The 16,988-nt window shown below is 44.8% G+C and overlaps 1 protein-coding gene across 1 annotated transcript; it reads left to right on the top strand.

Moving 5' to 3' along the window:
* Positions 1–14,472: 14,472 nt before the first annotated feature.
* Positions 14,473–15,648, top strand: LOC122920117 (carbohydrate sulfotransferase 4-like). The gene has a single exon (XM_044269327.1). It carries the CDS (start codon positions 14,473–14,475, stop codon positions 15,646–15,648), a length of 1,176 nt encoding a protein of 391 aa, XP_044125262.1.
* The last annotated feature ends 1,340 nt before the right edge of the window (positions 15,649–16,988 follow it).

Genomic DNA, 16,988 nt, shown 5'->3' with positions numbered 1-16,988 from the left:
TGAAACGAACAAGATGTGCTTTACCTGCAGCCTGTCAGCTGTAATTTGAGGGGATTTACATCCAAATCAGGTGAACGGTGCAGGAATTACAGCAGTTGCATCTGTGCCTCCCACTTGTTAAGGGACCAAAAGTAATGGGACAGAATAATCGTCATAAATCAAACTTTCACTTTTTAATACTTGGTTGCAAATCCTTTGCAGTCAATTACAGCCTGAAGTCTGGAACGCATAGACATCACCAGACGCTGGGTTCCATCCCTGGTGATGCTCTGCCCGGCCTCTACTGCAACTACCTTCAGTTCCTGCTTGTTCTTGGGGCATTTTCCATTCAGTTTTGTCTTCAGCAAGTGAAATGCAGCTCAATCGGATTCAGGTCCGGGGATTGACTCGGCCATTGCAGAACATTCCACTTCTTTCCCTTAAACTCTTTGGTTGCTTTTGCAGTATGCTTTGGGTCATTGTCCATCTGCACTGTGAAGCGCCGTCCAATGAGTTCTGAAGCATTTGGCTGAATATGAGCAGATAATATTGCCCGAAACACTTCAGAATTCATCCTGCTGCTTTTGTCAGACGTCACATCATCAATAAATACAAGAGAACCGGTTCCATTGGCAGCCATACATGCCCACGCCATGACACTACCACCACCATGCTTCACTGATGAGGTGGTATACTTAGGATCATGAGCAGTTCCTTTCCTTCTCCATACTCTTCTCTTCCCATCACTCTGGTACAAGTTGATCTTGGTCTCCTCTGTCCATAGGATGTTGTTCCAGAACTGTGAAGGCTTTTGTAGATGTCGTTTGGCAAACTCTTATCTGGCCTCCCTGTTTTTGAGGCTCACCAATGGTTTCCATCTTGTGGTGAACCCTCTGTATTCACTCTGGTAAAGTCTTCTCTTGATTGTTGACTTTGACACACATACACCTACCTCCTGGAGAGTGTTCTTGATCTGGCCAGCTGTTGTGAAGGGTGTTTTCTTCACCAGGAAAAAAAAATCTTCAGTCATCCCCCACAGTTGTTTTCCGTGGTCTTCCGGGTCTTTTGGTGTTGCTGAGCTCACCGGTGCGTTCCTTCTTTTTAAGAATGTTCCAAACAGTTGTTTTGGCCGCGCCTAATGTTTTTGCTATCTCTCTGATGGGTTTGTTGTGTTTTTCAGCCTAATGATGGCTTCACTGATAGCGACAGCTCTTTGGATCTCATCTTGAGAGTTCACAGCAACAGATTCCAAATAGCAGACTGGAAATGACCTCTGGACCTTTTATCTGCTCATTGTAATTGGGATAATGAGGGAATAACACACACCTGACCATGGAACAGCTGAGAAGCCAATTGTCCCATTACTTCTGGTCCCTTAACAAGTGGGAGGCACAGATGCAAACTGCTGTAATTCCTGCACCGTTCACCTGATTTGGATGTAAATCCCCTCAAATTACAGCTGACGGTCTGCAGGTAAAGCACATCTTGTTCGTTTCATTTCAAATCTATTGTGGTGGTGTACAGAGCCAAAAATGTAAAAATTGTGTCCATGTCCCAATATTTATGGACCTGACTGTATATATATATATATATATATATATATATATATACACAGTGAAGTGAAAAATGATTTGCTCCTTTAAGGATTTCTTTTGTTTGTGCACATTTGTCACACTTAAAGGGGTTATCCCATCTTAGACAATGGGGACATATCGCTAGGATATGCCCCCATTGTCTGATAGGTGCGGGTCCCACCGCTGGGACCCGCACCTATAAGGAGAACGGAGCAGAGAAAGTGGAGGCGGGCGCACTGCGCATGCGCAGCCGCCCTCCGTTCATTTCTATGGAGCCGCCGAAAATAGCCGAGCGCTGGCTCGGCTATTTCCGTTGGCCCCATAGAAATGAATGGGAGCGTTGGCCGCGCATGTGCGGTGCGCTCCCATTCACTTCAATGGGAGAGGCGGGGAGCTGCGCCTGGTGGTGGTCGGACCCTGGGAAACCCGGGGTCCTCCAGCCACAACTCTCCCCGGCTCCGTTCTCGTTATAGGTGCGGGTCCCAGAGGTGGGACCCGCACCTATCAGACAATGGGGGCATATCCTTGCGATATGCCCCCATTGTCTAAGATGGGATAACCCCTTTAAATGTTTTCAGATTATCAAGCAAATTTGAATATCAGAAAAAGATAACCTGGGAAAATACAAAAAGCAGTTTTTAAAGGATGATTTAATTCACTATAGGGCCACCAACCTGCCCCTATGTGAAAAAGTAATTGCCCCTACACCTATTAACTGTTGAAATGCGTAAGTGATGCACTCACCTATCTGTAACCTCATTAATATGATAGCGTAAAATAGTCAATATTATAATTTTACAGCGCTGGACTTCTACAGCTATGTCTATGGATATGTTCCCTGTTTAAGTATCCATGAGCGTCCATGCACCCTCATCAGACGCCTGAAGGCCACACACAGGAAGACCCTTAAGCTCAGGTGAGCTGCACCTGTCCATTGCTTTCACACATGGATGCTGGGTGCCTGGCCAAATGATGACCAGGAATGAAAGGTACTGGCACCGACTTACTAGTTACTCTACACTTGGCCCAATATGTCTTCTGTACTATGTGATTCTCGGAGCAGGGGCTTCTGCTAATGACTATCTATTTTACTAGGTATTTTGAATGCAAACACTCATCCCTGTGCCTCATGCAATAAACTCGATTCTAGATTGCATCTAGAAAGTAAAAGATAAAGGAGGGTCAAAAAGCATATGACAATACAGTACATGGGGGCAGAACTCGGAAACGAAGGTGTAAAAACAATGCAGCAGGAGGGACTGGGATCAGATGTGCGGCTGCACCCGTCGGCTCCAGGTCTCACAGGGATTACAGGTAAGGCTGGTAGTATTAGTGTCGGGATTAGGAGGCCAGGAAGTTATAACCCCGGCTAATACTAACTAATACTAATACTAACTAATACTAATACTAACTAATACTAATACTAACTAATACTAATACTAACTGATACTAACACTAACTATATACATTGTTTCATTCATTGTGTACAAAATACTTCTCAAAATCTGGACCAGACTCAACCATCATGAGCTGACCCGAGGGGACATTTGTTAAGTCTTGTAGATATTTAGAAAGTATTTCCACAAATATATATATATATATATATATAATGTACAAGACGGATAGATATGTGATAGATAATAGATAGATAGATAGATAGATATGAGATAGATAGATAGATAGATATGGGATAGATAGATAGATAGATAGATAGATAGATAATAGATAGATATGAGATAGATATGATCTCTGCCCAGACTTCACCTCCATGGAGGAGGAAGAGAGACTCTCCATACTGCTGGGGAAGAGGAGAACACAACGGCCATAGACTGAGAGGAGCCTGATATACCATGGACTCCTATACCCCCACCCTGGACCTGTCCCCATCCCCCAACCCTACCCAATTATTTCCCACTTGCTTTGGCAACGCTAAAATGTATTTAGTCCTGCCAATAAAGCTGATTTGATTTGATAGATAGATATGAGATAGATAGATAGATAGATAGATAGATAGATATGAGATAGATAGATAGATAGATAGATAGATAGATATGAGATAGAGAGATAGATATGAGATAGATAGATAGATAATAGATAGATAGATAGATAGATAGATAGATATGAGATAGATAGATATTAGATAGATAGATATTAGATAGATAGATAGATAATAGATAGATAGATATGGGATAGATAGATAGATAGATAGATAGATAGATAATAGATAGATAATAGATAGATAGATAGATAGATAGATAATAGATAGATAGATAATAGATAGATAGATAGATAGATAATAGATAGATAGATAGACTGTTCCAGGTAAAATGCCCTCAGAAGACAAGGGGGCGCTGCCTCCGACTGGAGAAGAAAAGGTTCAGTCTCCGGAAGCGTCAAAGCTTCTTTACTGTAAGAACGGTGAATCTGTGGAATAGACGTCCTCAGGACGCGGTCACTGCAGGAACAGGGGACGGGTTTATAAAGGGTTTAGGCTACGTTCACACTAGCGTTTTAGTTTTGCAGTTTTGTCCCCATTGACAATAATTGGGGACAAAAAAATGCTTCCGTCTTGTCCCCATTCATTGTCAATGGGGACAAAACTGAACTGAACAGAACGGAGCGCTCCAAAATGCATTCTGTTCCGTTCAGTGGGTTTCCCGTACCGGAGAAAGCAAACCGCAGCATGTTGTAGTTTGCTTTCCGTCCTGGGATACGGAGCAAGACAGCATGACCCCTAATGCAAGTCAATGGGGATGGATCCATTTTCTCTGCCACAATAGAAAACAGATCCGTCCCTCATTGACTTTCAATGGAGTTCATAACGGATCTGTCTTGGCTATGTTACAGATAATACAACCGGATCCCTTCATAACGGATGCAGACGGTTGTATTATCAGAGCGGAAGCGTTTTTGCTGAACCCTGCCCGATCCAGCAGAAACGCTGGTGTAAAAAGTAGCCTTAGATCAATTCCTAAAAGTAAACAACATTACTGCTTATAAAACTGTGTCGAAATCTGAGTCTCACTTCCCTCTGAGATTCACCTCGCACCGATCCCTTGGTTTAACTTGATGGACTTATGTCTTTTTTCAAACGTATCAACTATGCACTAGATACGATAATATATAGTGAGATAGATAATAGGACTAGATATGAGATAGATATAGATAGATTAATAGATAGATAGATAAGAATATGAGATAGATAATAGACTACGATTAGCTATGAGCAGCTAATAGATAGATAGATATATAGATAGATATAATATAGCTAGATGATGATCTATGATATAGATAGATCGATAGCTAGCTAGCTCCTACTAGCTAGATCGATAGATCCTAGTATCGTCGCTCGCTGCTCGTAGATCGAGCTCGCGTCGCTCTAGCTCGCTAATAGCTAGATCTCGCTAGCTACTGCTCGCTGCATAATGCTCTGAGAATAATAGATAGATAGATAGAAGATAATAGATAGATAGATATGAGATAGATAGATAGATAGATATGAGATAGATAATAGATAGATAGATAGATAATAGATAATAGATAGATAGATAATAGATAGATAGATAGATAGATGATAGATAGATAATAGATAGATAGATAGATAGATAGATAATAGATAGATATATAATAGATAATAGATAGATAGATAGATGATAGATAGATAATAGATAGATAGATGGATAATAGATAATAGATAGATAGATAGATAGATAGATATGAGATAGATAGTAGATAAATACGCTCCATTTCTGCATTTCAGAAGCCAGAGCTTTTGCTTTCCATGTCCCCCGTCTTCTGCAGGAGGCGTTGTATTTGCACCGTCTGTGTGTCTTTCCTAGTCCAGCGTATAGCGGAGGGAGATTACTACAGTGTGTGTCCGAAAGATGGACAGGTGGGCAGCCCAGCCAACACAGATGGATCAATGTGCGAGCGGATGTTTGTACAAGATTGCGGCGCGGTCTACGTGTCTCTTTGAAATCGAGTATTCTACAGATTATTTTTATGATTAATCGAGTAATCTAATAAGTAACTGCACACACATGAGGCTTCTTTCACAGCTGCAATATACATTCTGTCAGACGAACAGCCAGAATGGACCATATCGGGTATAGCTGGATCCTGCCGGCTGCTGCAGCGATTGACTAATGGGGTCCGGCCTTGTTACAGCATTCAAGCTTTGTATGCCGGAACATGGACAGGTGGCCTTGGACCACATTATTGTCAATGAGAGCTGGTTGTATCCGGCTATACCCAATACTGTATACTCCAGGCTGTTCTTCTGCCAGAATGTGTATCTAAGGTATGCCCCTCCATTGCCAGCCCAATTGCCATGCCTCCCACTCTCCCAGTGCCATCAATTGCCATGTCCCCCTTCCCCAGTGCCTCCATGCCATCCACCATGTCCCCCACTCCCCCAGTGCCATCAGATCAGCGTCCGCCATGTCCCCCACTCCCCCAGTGCCATCAGCCCCACCATTGCCATGTCCCCATTCCCCAGTGCCTCTATGCCATCCACCATGTCCCCCTCCCCCAGTGCCATCAGCCCCTCAATGCCATCCATTGTGTCCCCCTCCCCCAGTGCCTCAATGCCATCCATTGTGTCCCCCTTCCCCAGTGCCTCCATGCCATCCACCATGTCCCCCACTTCCCCAGTGCCATTAGATCAGCCCCTCCATGCAATGTCCAACACCCAGCGCCATCAACCCTTCTATGCCACCCATGTCCCTTCCCCCACTCCCCCAGCGCCATCAGCCCCTCTATGCCATTGCCATGATCATCTATGTCCTCCAGCGCCATCAGCCCAGTTCAAATCCCACACCCCACCGCTAACTTTATACTTACCTTTACTGGCTGTCCACAGGAGTCGGAACGCGTCTTCTTCCCAGCATGCACTGGGAGGGACCTGACATCACACACAGCGTCAGCCAGCACGCTGACGATGTGTGCACGCAAGGCCCTGGCCAGTGCAGCGCGGTGCCGAGTAGGGAGGCCACGGAGCGGTGAGCGAGAGGCATCACTTCACTTACGCTCCGTGGTCATTTGACCAAAGAACATGTCGTCACTGGCCTAGGAAAAGCTAAGAGAAGGCCATGGTGCTCACAGGGGTGCCGGTGCCTTCTCAAACAGCTGATCGGCGGGGTCCCGGTGTTGGACCCCCCCTGGTCAGATACTGATGACCTATCCTGAGTCATCAGTATGAAAATCTTGGAAAACCCCTTTATACCTTATAATGGGGTTATTTTTACCATAAATTTATTCAGTCACAAACATGAACCAGGATGAAATGTATTAACTTCAAACCCACCCTGTACCATCAGGCTTTCTCGCATTAACACCCTCTTACTAACCTAGACCACCAAGGTTTTAACCTTCATCATTAAAGACAACCTCTTCTCTAAAGATAGATGTGGATCCAGGGGCTGGGAACTGGGGAAAAATACTAAAAGTGGCCCCGTTCTGTAGTCGGGTTCAAATTGATGGAAGGCAGGGCCAGCAATACCGTATCGTGGCACATTATACCGCCCCAACAGAGCCAAATACCACAGTCCATCACAAAATACATCCCTAAAAACTTCCACTTGCCGGCTGTAAGGAGGCATTGGCGGACCGGGAAATTTCGGCAAAAAAAAAATGAATCCGCAAAAAAAAGTAATCCATATTTTTTGGCGGACCGCAAAACACATACGGTTGTTTTTTTTAATAGTATCTTTTTATTTGATTAATTTTAGCAAAAGCGTAACAAACACTACAATACAGACAATCAGCCATTGAGTTCAGTACATTCAATTACATGGGATCAGACATAGCAGCTCCTTTTATCTCTTATTGAGGCTAGAAGCAAATATCAAGTTCAATATGAATAGTACCCAACAAATTTTGTCCCAGGATGGTAAAACATACTGCACATACACTCACCCACTCATACACACCTTCATTGGCCGGAAACAAAACTCACTGTTGCCTATGGCACCAGAGTCTGAGCTCCAATCCAAGGGTCCCATATATTCATTAAAACGGTCAGGAATCCCTCTTTGCTCATACACAAACTTATAGAAGTCAAGGTCAGTATTAACTAGGCGTACCCACTGCTGCACCGTAGGGCTCTTAGGGGGTTTCCAATTAAGAAGGATAGTTTTCCTAGCATAGTATAAGAGTGCTCTATATAGCTTCCTACCAAATTTCGTCTGGATAATCTCATTCACTACCCCCAACAAACTAGTGAGCTCAGTACAAACATTGGGAAAGCCCAGTTTTTCATTAATATACTTATGAATCTCCTCCCAGAAGCCATGAATGATCGGACATTGCCAAACCATGTGAATAAGGCAGCCGTTTTCATGACCACATCTTGTGCATTGAGGGTTTGGCAACTTACCCATTTTAAATAACCTCTCAGGGGTATAATATATCCTATGAAGCCACTTCACTTGAATCAACTGGTCCCTAGCACTTACCACCGTAGCTCTCCATGTATGGCTAAATTCTTTAATATGCACATCCTCCAAACCCTCAACATCCCTTCTCCACCTGACAAAAGCGTTATCCATGGGGGAGTCCTGTAACGCCATCAGCGATGCATAGAGAGCTGACACCGGCTTGACCAAAGGAACTCTCCTAACCACTGCCTCCACTGGACCACACTCCAGCTTTACAGGATCGCTACCAAACTGAGCCTGACAGGCATGCCTAAGTTGAAAATACCTGAACAAACAATGCTGGGGCAAATCAAACTCCTGCTTCAAACTATTAAAGGTTCTAAAGAGGCCCTTATCATACAATTGGGTAAGGTAACGCACCCCCCTCTGGGGCCAGAATTCAAACCCCATTAATAAGAACAGCTCTGGTAGCACTCTATTTTTCCATAATGGCAGATATGGCGACCAAGTAATATCCCTTCCTCCAGGATTGCGCACCCGCCCCCATTTAACCCAAACCTGTACCGCAGCCGCCATTGATTGGGTATAATGTACTGTAGACCTAGCCCCCCTCCTATAAGCCAAGTTTGTAAGTGCTTCATAGGACCCCAACAAAGCTGCCTCCAACACTACTGCCGGATTACCTGCGTCAGCCCGTACCCACCACGCCACATAATTTAACTGCACCGCTACATAGTACATGTATAGATTGGGTGGAGCAAGGCCCCCCCGCAGATAGGATGCCTGAAGGGTGGATCTCGCAATTCTGGGAGAAGACTTCCTCCAGAGAAAGGGAGCTATTACTCTATCCAAGGTAGCAAAGTGTCTCTTAGGAAGCAGCACTGGGGCAGCCCTATATAAATACAGCAGTTTCGGGAGAAGAATCATTTTTACAACATTAATACGCCCAATCAGAGTTAAAGGGAGGTTTTCCCATGCTTCCAGCTTTCGAGTAATGGATTGCATTGTAGGAACCATATTCAAATCATAAAACTTTGCCACCTCTTTATGAACAACAATTCCCAGATACGTAAATTCCTCCACAATCTGGAGCTTATTGTTCACTGAAATACGAGCCGGGTCAAAGTCATCAATTAGACAGAGACTAGACTTAGTCCAGTTCACACGGAGACCTAAGAAGCTACCAAAACGATCAACAACATTCAAAAGGGTGTCCAAGGACTTCCCAGGATCAGCTAGGTATACCAGCATATCATCCGCATACAATGAAATCTTTTCTGAAATTCCAGCTATTTCCCAGCCTTCTATACCTGAGTTAGAGGAAATGAGTATCGACAAAGGCTCCATAATTAATGCAAATAATAAGGGGGAGAGAGGGCAGCCCTGTCTAGTACCTCTACCCAAGGGAAAGGAGTCTGATGTGTATCCATTTACTCTGACTCTTGCCGAAGGGGATCTGTAAAGCATCTGCAGCCAGCACAGAAATTTCTCTGGAAAACCCATTCGAATCAGCACTGCCCACATAAACTCCCACTCTACAGAATCAAAGGCTTTTTCATTGTCCAGAGATGCCAGGGCCCTCATACCTCTATTGTCATGTTTGACTTGAAGATTAGTGAACAATCGCCTTAAATTAATATCCGTAGCTTTCCCTGGCATAAAACACGATTGATCTACCCCCACCAAGGAGAGAACTACTCCCCTCAATCTTAACGCCAGCACCTTCGCAAAGATTTTGACGTCAAGATTCAGAAGTGAGATAGGCCGATAAGAGCTACACTGGTCGGGCGGTTTCCCGGGTTTGTGTATCACTACTATCGTTGCTTCCAAGAAAGATGGAGGCAACGATCCCCGTTCCAGCGCATACCTCAACAGCTTCCCAAATCTATTAACAAGGTCTTCAGAAAACCGCTTGTACCATTCCGCAGGAAACCCATCGGGTCCCGGGGTTTTTTTGGTTGCTAAGGAGCTAATGGCCGCTTCAATCTCCAGGTCAGATATGTCTGCCACCAGGACCTCCCTATCCTCTCTGTCCAAAGAAGGAATGTTAATACCTGCTAGGAAATTAGTAATCTCCCCCGAGGAGCGTGTAATCTTGGGGGCATACAACATCGCGTAATAGGAGGCAAACTGGCGGCAGACATCTCTAGGCTCCCTCAACAAGAGCCCCTGATCATTCAGAACTCCAGCCACCACCGTTTGCTGAGTCTCAGATCTAGCCAGGTACGCTAAAGCCCTACCACACTTATCCCCATCTGAAAAAATTGTTTGTCTCTGATTTAAAAGTTTCTTCTCAGTATATTCAGTTAAATGTAAAGTAAACCTACGCTGTGCATCCAGCCACAAAATCTGCTTCTCAGGACACGGATCTAGTATAAATTCCCTCTCACTATCAACTAACTCAATTTCCAGTTTCATCCTCTTCAGGCCCCCTGCACACGGCCGTGTTTCACAGCCGTGTGCGGGCCGTGGAACCGCGGCCTGGATCCCTCCTGAGAGCAGGAGCGCACGGCGTCACTGGTTGCTATGACGCCGTGCGCTCCCTGCTGCCACCGCAATACAGTAATACACTGGTATGATCTATACCAGTGTATTACTGTACTGTGCCGGCAGCAGGGAGCGCACGGCGTCATAGCAACCAGTGACGCCGTGCGCTCCTGCTCTCAGGAGGGATCCAGGCCGCGGTTCCACGGCCCGCACACGGCTGTGAAACACGGCAGTGTGCATGGGGCCTCACTGTCAGTTCCTTCCTGTGGGTAGCTATAGCAGCGATCAGTGTCCCCCTCATTACTGACTTAAAAGCATCCCATTCTACCAGAGGATTCGCAGATCCTTCATTTTCTGCCCAGTAGTTTCCTATGGCTTCCAGACTATCACTCACCACTGGTAGTACTTCGAGCCACATAGGGTTTAACCGCCACTGCTTATCTGCTGAGGCCAACGGCTGTGACAGAATCAGCAGGAGGGGGGCATGACCCGAAACCCCTCTCAGTAGATATTCGCTGGACTTGATATAAGGGGATAAATCTCTGCTAACAAAGGCCAGATCTATACGAGAAAGGGAACCAGTGGAAGCGGAGTAGCACGCAAATTGTGCCTCCGTGGGGTGGAAATAGCGCCACGCCTCTATTAAATCATATGTGCTAGCCCAATGTGACAGCACATTACTGTGCGAGGCCTGAGGAACCTTCTGTCTCGTATAGGATCTAAAGTGGCATTATAGTCGCCCATAATAATATAGGGCATCACTGGAAATCCTGCTATTTTAGCTAAAACTACATCCAGGACCTCTCTGCGAAAAGGCGGAGGAATATATAGACCCACAAATAAGTACTGCAAGCCTCTGACACAGGCATGTAGAATCACATATCTACCATAAGGGTCTAATTGAACAGACAATACATGAAACGGGAGACTTTTCGCCACTAATCTAGACACCCCTCTAGCGTGATTTGAGTAAACCGCATGATAGGTGGGGCCTATCCAAAACACATACGGTTGTGTGCATGAGGCCTTATTTAGAGACTCACTACTCAGACTGAAAGATGTCACAAAATAATGCTTTGACATACACCTTAAGGCCTCATGCACACGACCGTATGTGTTTTGCGGTCCGCAAATTGCGGATCTGCAAAAAAACGGATGACGTTCCGCACAGCATCCTTTTTTTTGCGGATCCGTTTTTTTGGCGGATCCATTGTAATAATGCCTATTCTTGTCCGCAAAGTAGAAAAAGATGGGACATGCACTATTTTTTTGGCGGACATACTGATGCGGACAGCACACAGTGTTTTTTGCGGACCCATTGAAATGAATGGGTCCACATCCTATCCGCAAAAAAAAACGGAGCGGACACGGAAACAAAATATGGTTGTGTGCATGTCCGCATCAGTATGTCCGTTCCGTTGCTCCGCAAAAAAAATAGTGCATGTCCTTTTTTTTTTCTAGTTTGCGGACAAGGATAGGCATTATTACAATGGATCCGCAAAAAACATCATCCGTTTTTTTTGCGGATCCGCAATTTGCGGACTGCAAAACACATACGGTCGTGTGCATGTAGCCTTATTGTTAGGGTACTTTCAAACTTGCGTTTTTCTTTTCCGGCACTGAGTTCTGTCCTAGGGGCTCAATACCGGAAAAGAACTGATCAGTTTTATCCTAATGCATTCTGAATGGAGAGCGATCCGTTCAGGAGGCATCAGGACGTCTTCAGTTTAGTCTTTTTGACTGATCAGGACAGAGATAATACCGCAGCATGTTGCGGTTTTATCTCCGGCCCCCAAAAAAACAGAACACTTGCCTGAATGCCGAATCCGGCATTTTTTTTCCATAGGAATGTATTAGTGCAATTCAAAATACTGGAATGCCGGACCCGTCCGTAAAAATGTGAAAAAAAAATAGAAATGGATCTGTTTGTCCGTATGACAAACGGACAGACGGATCCGCTCTTGCAATGTATTTGTGAGACGGATCCGCATCCGAATCCGTCTACAAATGCTGTCCGCTTGCATGCGGATTGCCTGATCCGGCGGGCAGTTGCGGCGAGTGTGAAAGTAACCTTACTAGAATACAGCACTACATGTCTCTTACATCCAGTGACGTCTCCTCTGATGTAGACAGGGGTGGGATTCAAATTTTTAACGACAGGTTCCCTACTTAATGTCAGAAACGCGGTGTCACGACACATGTTTACATATACATACACCATATACATGACACACACAAATACACCATATGTATACACGGTACACACACATAAATACACCATATACAGTGCTGCCCATAATTATTCATACCCCATGGCAAATTTTGACTTAAAGTTACTTTTAATCAACCAGCAAGTAATTTTTTTGACGGGAAATGACATAGGTGTCTCCCAAAAGATAATAAGACGACTGTACAAGAGGCATTATTGTGGGAAAAAACTTTTCTCAGCTTTTATTTACATTTGAGCAAAAAGTGTCCAGTCCAAAATTATTCATACCCTTCTCAATAATCAATAGAAAAGCCTTTATTGGCCATTACAGCAATCAGACGCTTCCTGTAATTGCAGACCAGCTTTTTGCAGGTCTCCACAGGTATTTTTGCCCATTCATCTTTAGCAATGAGCTCCACATCTTTCAGGTTGGAGGGTCTTCTTGCCATCACCCTGGTCTTTAGCTCCCTCCACAGATTCTCAATTGGATTTAAGTCTGGACTCTGGCTGGGCCTCTCCAAAACGTTAATGTTGTTGTCTGCAACCATTTCTTCACCACTTTTGCTGTGTGTTTTGGGTCATTGTCATGCTGAAATGTCCACTGGTGCCCAAGGCCAAGTTTCTCTGCAGACTGCCTGATGTTGTCGGTGAGAATCCTCATGTATTGCTCTTTTTTCATGGTGCCGTTTACTGTGATTAGGTTCCCTGGTCCATTGGCTGAAAAACACCCCCAAAGCATTAGGTTCCCACCACCATGTTTGACAGTGGGGATGGTGTTCTTTGGGTTGAAGGCTTCTCCTTTTTTACGCCAAATGAAGGAAACATCATTGTGACCGAACAATTCAATTTTTGTTCCATCTGACCATAACACAGAAGACCAGAAGTCGTCTTCTTTGTCCAGATGAGCTTTTGCAAAGGCCAAGCGAGCTTTATGTGTGTGCCTTATCTGGAGAAGTGGAGTCCTCCTTGGTCTGCATTGTGCAGTGTCCATTGGATTGTCTGCCTTGAGACATTGCCACCAGCAGAGCCCAGATTCACCAGGATGGTCTTGGTGGTGATCCTTGGATTCTTTTTCACCTCTCTATCCTCCTGGCAGCACAGGTGTCACTTTTGGCTTCCGACCACGTCCTCTGAGATTTTCCACAGTGAGGAACATCTTGTATTTTTTGCTCAAATGTAAATAAAAGCTGAGAATTTTTTTTTTCCACAATAATGCCTCTTGTACATCGTCTTATTATCTTTTGGGAGACGCCTATGTCATTTCCCGTCAAAAAATTACTTGCTGGTTGAATAAAAGTAACTTTAAGTCAAAATTTGCCAGGGGTATGAATAATTATGGGCAGCACTGTATATACATGATACACACACACAAATGCACCATATATACACTACACACACACATTCCACCCAACTAAGGAGCTAAACTATCAACGGTGCGTGACGCAATGGAAGCGAACGTCTCCAGCTGCCCTGCTGCCGCCAGAGCACCGGATCGGGACTCAGCCGGTAACACGGTTCTCCCATCCAGTTGTAATTTTAACTACCTGATCTGGAGAACTGGAGGCAACTGGCTGGATCCCATGCCTGGATGTAGATGTCCTTTTTCCTCATCTTCTCCATTTGGACCAGAGGATAGGGCATCAGTAAAAAAAAAAAACTCTCAGAAAACCCCTTTACACGTTATTATCATCACTAGATGAAACTGGCTTGACCTTGCCTTAATATTCCATCAAGTTCCTCACAACTCCTCATTTTGTGGCGTAGGTCGCTTTATAGCTATGAGTCTCACTACGCTTCCTGTTTAATGCTTTCCCCTTTTTCCCTTTGCATAGGGCTGATGTAGATTATGTGGAAGGTCTGGGGAGGCAAGTTTTCCCTGATATTCCTGATATCTGCTCAGACAGTGGGATACATCTATCTTATGATGTCGCTGCAATACAACAAGCCACCTCCTCCCGAAACCAAGCCTGAACGCGTGCACATCCTCATCCTCTCTACGTGGAGATCGGGTTCCTCCTTCACCGGTCAAATCTTCAGTCAACACCCCGATGTCTTCTACTTGATGGAACCTACGTGGCACGTGTGGCACTCCTTGCCACATCACAGCGTTAAAGTCTTACAAATGGCCGTGCGGGACATGGTCCGCTCCATCTTCTCATGCGACATGTCAGTATTTGATGCCTATATGCCACAGAATAGGCTTAAGTCCACTTTATTTCAGTGGGAGACCAGCCGAGCTTTATGTTCTCCGCCAGCCTGCAACGTTTTTGGGCGTGGTGACATCGTATCCCAGAACGATTGCCAGAAGTTTTGTAAATTGTACCCGTTTGATACCGTTGAGACCTCATGTCATACCTACAGCCATGTGGTAGTAAAAGAAGTGAGGTTCTTCAGTTTGAAGAGTCTTTACCCACTGTTCAAAGATCCGTCTCTTAACTTCAAAGTTCTTCACTTGGTGAGGGATCCACGAGCCATCTTCCAGTCCCGAGAGAGGGCGGCTGGTGAGCTCCATTCCGATAACAATATCATTATGAAGGGCTTATCGGGAAACAAATCTAGTGATGAGGACCTACCCTATAGACTGATGGAAACGATATGTAAGAGTCAAGTAGACATATACCTTGCAGCCACCAATGGCAACCACAGTGGCTTGGATAGTCGCTATATGATGGTACGTTATGAAGACATAGTACAGAACCCTATCGAGAAAACTAGGCAGATGTATGAATTCGGTAATCTTACTTTTACCCCCAAACTTCAATACTTGATACACAATTTAACCCATGGAAGTGGCCAAGGGAGTAAGTTTGTTATCAACTCCAGAGACGCGGTCAATGTCTCTAGAGCATGGCGGAAATCTCTCCAGTTTGAATCTGTCCAAAGGATACAAGACGTGTGTGCTGGGGCGATGGAAGTTTTTGGGTACAAATCTGTTAAAAGCCAAGAAGCGCAAAATGACTTAGATTATGAATTATTGCTGCCTAGAAGTGAAAGAGTAAAAAAAACATCCCATCTTGAATGAAGAGTTGCTGGGTGCTATTCTATTAGACTGTATGTATGACAGAACGGGTGAGATTTATAAAAACTGGTGTAAAGTAAAACTGGCTTAGTTCCCCGTAACAACCAATCAGATTCCACCTTTCATTTTCCAAAGGAGCTCTGAAAAATGAAAGCTGGAATCTGACGGGTTGCTAAGACAGTTGTACTTTACGTCAGTTTTGATTCATCTCACCCTGCGTCTATAATTTAATGTGTGTCGTTTTTTGTGTGTTGTAATAAAAAAAATCTGATTAATACAGCAGAAAAGCAGTTTCATCACTGTCTACTCTCTGCACTCAACTCATTTAGCCTTAAAAGATCTGAATACTTCAAGAGAGGCTGGCCGCTGCAGACGCACTACTGTACAAACTCCTAAACAGGCTATTAGGCAGTGTACCTATAGAAAGCGGATAACTGTGCTCGCTGATTGAGAAAAGCAACCTGTCAGCAGCCATCTCAGTTATGCATTATTAATAAGATTTTTTTGTAATCTATTTAGATGTAGAATATGGAGCTTTTTCTTACACTTTTTGTGAAGTTTGTAGGCATCTGTCACAGGAGTCCGCCCCTTCTCTGTCCCTCCATAACCCAGTGTTTCCAGACCAGAGTTCCTTGAGCTCTGATTAGGGTCTAGAGCGATGCTCTTTGAGGCAGGAACATCATTAGGGGCTCCCCGAATGTGCAAACATTTTTTCAGGTGTTCCTCTATGGTAAAATGGGTGGGAATCACCACCCTGACCTAAATATTATCAAGGGCTGTTGAATATATAAAGACCCTCTCACTGAACCGATCCTAGGGATTTTACGAGACTTGCGGTATCTGATCGGTGGGGGTTCAACACCTGGGACCCCCGCCGATCAGCTGTTTGAGAAGACAGCGGCGCTCGCGGTAGCGCAGTGGCCTTCTCACGGCCAGTGACGACACGTTCATCAGTCACGTGGCCTACGAGCAGCTCAGCCCCATAGAAGTGAAAGGGGCTGAGCGAGATACCAAGCACGACCACCATACTATGTACAGAGCTGTGCTTGGTGAGTAGGGAGAAGGCCGTAGCGCTCACAGGTACCTTCTCAAACAGCTGATCGGTGGGGGTCCCTCTTACCGGAAGTATGCAGAGGATTGGTCATCAGTAAAAAAAATCTCGGAAAACACCTTTAAAGTCTTTTTATGCTGGCCGATAATTGGACTAACTAGCAGGATGTGCTACTTACAATATGCAAACTGTATAGGGACTGAATGATCGCGCTAACGATTGTTCATCCCCCATACAGTATACATCAGGACGTGTAAAAGGCACTATAATTGAACACCTGTCGTCTAAGGAC

This window comes from Bufo gargarizans, chromosome 10, assembly GCF_014858855.1.
Source record: "Bufo gargarizans isolate SCDJY-AF-19 chromosome 10, ASM1485885v1, whole genome shotgun sequence".
Lineage (NCBI taxonomy): Eukaryota > Metazoa > Chordata > Amphibia > Anura > Bufonidae > Bufo > Bufo gargarizans.
The sequence above is the reverse complement of the archived record's forward strand: the minus strand, read 5'-3'. Positions and strand labels throughout refer to the sequence as shown.

Coding starts and splice junctions, on each gene's coding strand:
- LOC122920117 (XM_044269327.1), top strand. CDS start 14,473: ATGTGGAAGGTCTGGGGAGGCAAGTTTTCCCTGATATTCCTGATATCT.